This window comes from Triticum aestivum, chromosome 3A (assembly GCF_018294505.1).
Source record: "Triticum aestivum cultivar Chinese Spring chromosome 3A, IWGSC CS RefSeq v2.1, whole genome shotgun sequence".
Lineage (NCBI taxonomy): Eukaryota > Viridiplantae > Streptophyta > Magnoliopsida > Poales > Poaceae > Triticum > Triticum aestivum.
Window position 1 is genome coordinate 636,393,403 of NC_057800.1, and position 4,092 is coordinate 636,397,494.

At 43.3% G+C, this 4,092-nt stretch overlaps 1 protein-coding gene across 3 annotated transcripts; it reads left to right on the forward strand.

Moving 5' to 3' along the window:
- Positions 1 to 6: 6 nt before the first annotated feature.
- LOC123062779 (uncharacterized) lies at positions 7 to 3,790 on the forward strand. 3 transcript variants are annotated; one of them, XR_006429870.1, is made up of 4 exons: positions 7 to 550; positions 1,551 to 1,682; positions 1,774 to 1,978; positions 3,391 to 3,790. XR_006429870.1 is itself a non-coding variant. In XM_044486440.1 (4 exons), exons 1-4 carry the CDS (start codon positions 40 to 42, stop codon positions 3,428 to 3,430), a joined length of 774 nt encoding a protein of 257 aa, XP_044342375.1. In that variant the 5' UTR covers positions 7 to 39; the 3' UTR covers positions 3,431 to 3,790. The 3 variants fall into 3 exon arrangements, 1 of the variants encoding a protein (XP_044342375.1); XM_044486440.1 differs by having other exon boundaries at positions 1,888 to 1,978; XR_006429871.1 differs by lacking the exon at positions 7 to 550 and adding an exon at positions 557 to 1,452.
- Positions 3,791 to 4,092: the final 302 nt, after the last annotated feature.

Consider the following 4,092-nt stretch of genomic DNA (forward strand, 5'->3'; position numbering starts at 1 on the left):
CACCCCATCCCAAATCGCAATTCCGGCCGGTGGATTGCGATGGAAGCCATCGCGGAAGAGCTTGGTGTTTCTGTCGAGGTCCTGCTGCGGGGCCTTCCGCCGCGCCTCCGGCACGCCGCGGATGGCGTCATCCTGCGCCAGTTCGCGCGGCTGGGCTGCCGCGCCGACTACCTTCGAGTCCGCGACCCGGAGACCCCGGATCTGATGCGGCTTCTCCACACCTTCACGCGCGTACGGGGCCATGTGCCCTACATGCCTCTGTGGGATGCATCGAACATCTATCATGCTTTGCTGGAGGAAGGAGGACCGGCGACTTCGCACCATCGCCAGGTCATCATCACGAACCCCGACGTCCTGCTCGCCAAGTACCGCTCCTATCGCGCTATCGTTGAGCAGATGGACCTGCTAGACTCTGTGAGCCAGTCTGTCGAGGAGGTGCTGACCTTGCGTCTGCAAGCACAGTTCGAGGCTTGTGTCGCAGATCTGCGGTCAACCAAGGCAAATCTGCAGCAGCATGCCCGGCGTCTAGTGCTCCTCTATCTTCGCCAAGGTATGCACGCACGATCGGCGACTCAGCCATAATTACTCCATCAGTAATGATACCACCATTTCTCAGTGATCAATGCAAATTTAAGCCTGAAAATCTGGATTAGTGTTTCCTGGGTATTTGATCTTTTGTGGATGAGATGATGAGATGCGATGCCAGTTACATTTTGGTGTCTTATGGTTTCCATTCTTGCTGTCATACTATCATGTTATTGATCCAATGGTGGTGCCATCAGAAGACACGGATTTGTTTCCATGAGTACTTTATTACTTCGAAAGTGTCAGCCAACAAGTGTATGTCTACATGCCCATCGTAATTCTGTCAATCTTTTGGTTATGCATTGATTGCTTTGATGTGGTATGTGTGTGTTAATACTTAATGCAGTTGCTTGGTTATATTAAGGTGTTCAATTCATTATGTTTAATACATTAGCATGGTTACAATAAGCTTTCAGTTCATTAGCTTGCTTACAATAAACTTCTAATTAATTAGTGTTCTGGTGGATTATTATCAAATTCGGATATGCACATCAAACTGTATCTGGATTGCCAGTTTCAATCTATTTATAGTTGACGTAGTTACCTTCTTGATAATGGCAGATTGCTGGCGTAGAGCATAATGCTGCTCTTTTGTTTGTCTTGCAAATCCTTCAGGGCATTAGTAAATCCTTCTAGTGGAGATCATTCAGCAGGTTCAGCAAGATTTTTCAAATGGGCCTTCTAGTGCCTTAGTAAATTGTGTAGCCGACAAGTTTGGTTGTTATTGTCAGTGTTTACAGGTTTTGTTTGATTGCAAGTGAAGTTGGTTTGGTTTGGTTTGATTTTCTACATTTCTCTCTAGTTCGGACTGCTAACTGCACTTCAAATGTTTGGTTGCAAAGAGCTCCTGGCATGGCTAAGAAATTGGTTAGACTCCATTGTGTGCACCGAAATAGTCGCTCCCTAGAATGTACCCTAGGACATGCCGTATGCTTATATCTTTATTGAAGATATTTTGTATTCAGGTGACATTTTGGAAGCCAAGCATTATCTGCAGATATGCTTTCCCAGGGTGTCCCAGCGTATTGATAATAATCCAGCTAGGGCCTTTGAAGCTTATCAACTTCTTCTCACAACTCTCCAGGATGAATTTGTTGGTAAATAACTAATTATTCATTTGCACTACTTCTGTTCAAACTAATTGAGTGTACCAAATTGAAGAATTATTACCCCTTTTATGTGCCATAGGTGAAGAACTAGAGCTGGCATCCCAGATGGAAAAATTTTGTGGCTTCGTTGGCATGTTATAGGCTGTTATACTTGAAGGCTACAAACCTTGCGTTTATCATTTCTTTGGTTCAGTGTTTCGCAGCAGATATCGTAAAGAAGAGGGATTACCTCCTGGGCTGACTCAGAGTGCGAACACTGATAGGCGCCGCACCTCTAAACTAAGGTAAATTGTACTAATTTCATGACCTTCACAGCTTTCAGCTCTCTGAGTCGTTCAACTTATCCCACTGATACCTTTGTGCAAAAATAAACAAACAGAATCAGTTACATATCAAGGAAGAAACAAATTAGTGCAAAAAGTACACTAGTACTCTGTCCGTTTGTTTAAGACATCATTAACACTTGTGTCATTGCAAGAGATGTGCAGCTGCTCTGTAGTATTTTCATTATTTCCTTAATAATTTGCATTTAAATTTAGCAGTTGCACTACCGTATTCACCCAAGCAAATGTAGTACTCCCTCCATTCCGTAACAGTGTGTGTGTGAGTTTTTTTTTCTTCCAGAATTTCATATTAGAATGTGTACTCCCTATTACATTTTCCCAATGCTAACACTTCACAGATGAGAACAGTTTCCTCCTCCTTTAATTACTGCTACCCTTTTTACCATATTAAATACTGCTACCCTTTTTACCATAGTAATTACTGCTCATCATACCAGTGCATGTGCACGCTTGCACGGATTACCCTTGTCTAGCGTGTAGCACATGCATGTTGGAGAGAAAACGGGATTTACTGGTCGCGGTTGTTTCAAGGAGCCTGGGTGTGGCGTGCAAGTGAATTACAAAGTTGATTGTGTAAGCAATTAGGGACTAAACTGGAAGGAATCCCCTGCGCTACCCCTCCTCAGCAAGTTTCTAAAATGCACTCTATTATATTATGAAAAGGAGGGAGCAACTCCAAACAGGTCTAGTAGGATCATGGGTTTGCAAACTGCTTCGTTCGACACACACTAGTACCCCTCCTTGGTATTATCAAGGACTAACCTTGGGACATACACTAGTACTCTGTACGTTTGTTCAATACATCATCAATCCAAGTGTCGCTGCAAGATATGTGCAACTGCTTTGGCAGGATCATGAGTTTGTAGCTGAAGCTCCTCATTCATGAGTTCCACTACTTCCAGTTGCCATAATGCATTAACTGCCCTAAGGATTGAAGTATAGTATACAGATTTAGCTTTGAGGCAATTGGATCGAGCATAGCTTCACTAGTTCACTAGATACTATATCTATTTCACAACAGTAAACCAAAATTAGAACATACTCCCAAAGTAGGAAGTGAGAGGTACCTGCCTTGCTGGAGCTTTGTCGCCTCACCGGAATGTTGCCCCTGTCCTGGCTTGCGTGAGAGGGAAAGGGGGTGGTGGCTGTATAGGGGAGGGAGGAGGCTGTTTGAAATTTGATTGAAATCTGTAAGATGGCTATTGATATGTCTTATACATCTTTTGCAGTTATCTGATGGAAGTCCAAGTTCAATTCATTTTACCATATTTGAGAATGAACTCAGATAGCCTTCCTCAGTTGCAGTTGCCACCTGTTACTGTTGTATTCTGATACTGTGTTTTGTGTTGTAGACTCACGTCGCGCAGGCACTTTCTATCAGAAGGATACTAGGAGAGCGAAGAAGTAAACCTCTGCAAATTACTGTTTACTGGAAAAGTCAGGAAGAAATGATTGGTCAACAAACTTGTATATAAGCTCTGAGGTTGCTGCATGTGCAGCCGGAGTCTCTTTTTTACTTGTTATCATTGCTTCATTTCGTTCATAGGGATCACAACTGAGAAGTTTGCACGATCTGCCCTTGTTCCTTCGGGGTGAGGGGTGAGGGGTGGCCATACACGGTCAAACTGCGGTGCGGCATGTTAAAACACGTGTGCCATGCTTGGAGTAGTCGCGGTTGCGCTTAGACTTGTTGAAACGAAGGGGTATTACTTGAACGGCCTGCAGGATTTATCCCTGGGTTTTTTTCTGAAACTATGACCCAATGGTGCCCTATTTTTGTCTTTGCTGCTTTTACTTCCTACTTACTAGCTTCCACAGCTTTTTCTTGCAACGTCACTCTTTATTTTAGCATTTATCACTGTCGCACATTAACTTAGCTTCGTGCGTGCAGTATGAAGTTCTTGACAGTTGATACTATTACAACGACAACAATAAAGCCTTCTTTAGTCCCAAACAAATTGTGGTAGGCTGAGTTTTGATTTGTGGATAGCTAATTTTCATGCACTCATGTCCATGATTAGTTATTTTGTGATATTCCAATCCTCCAGATTTCT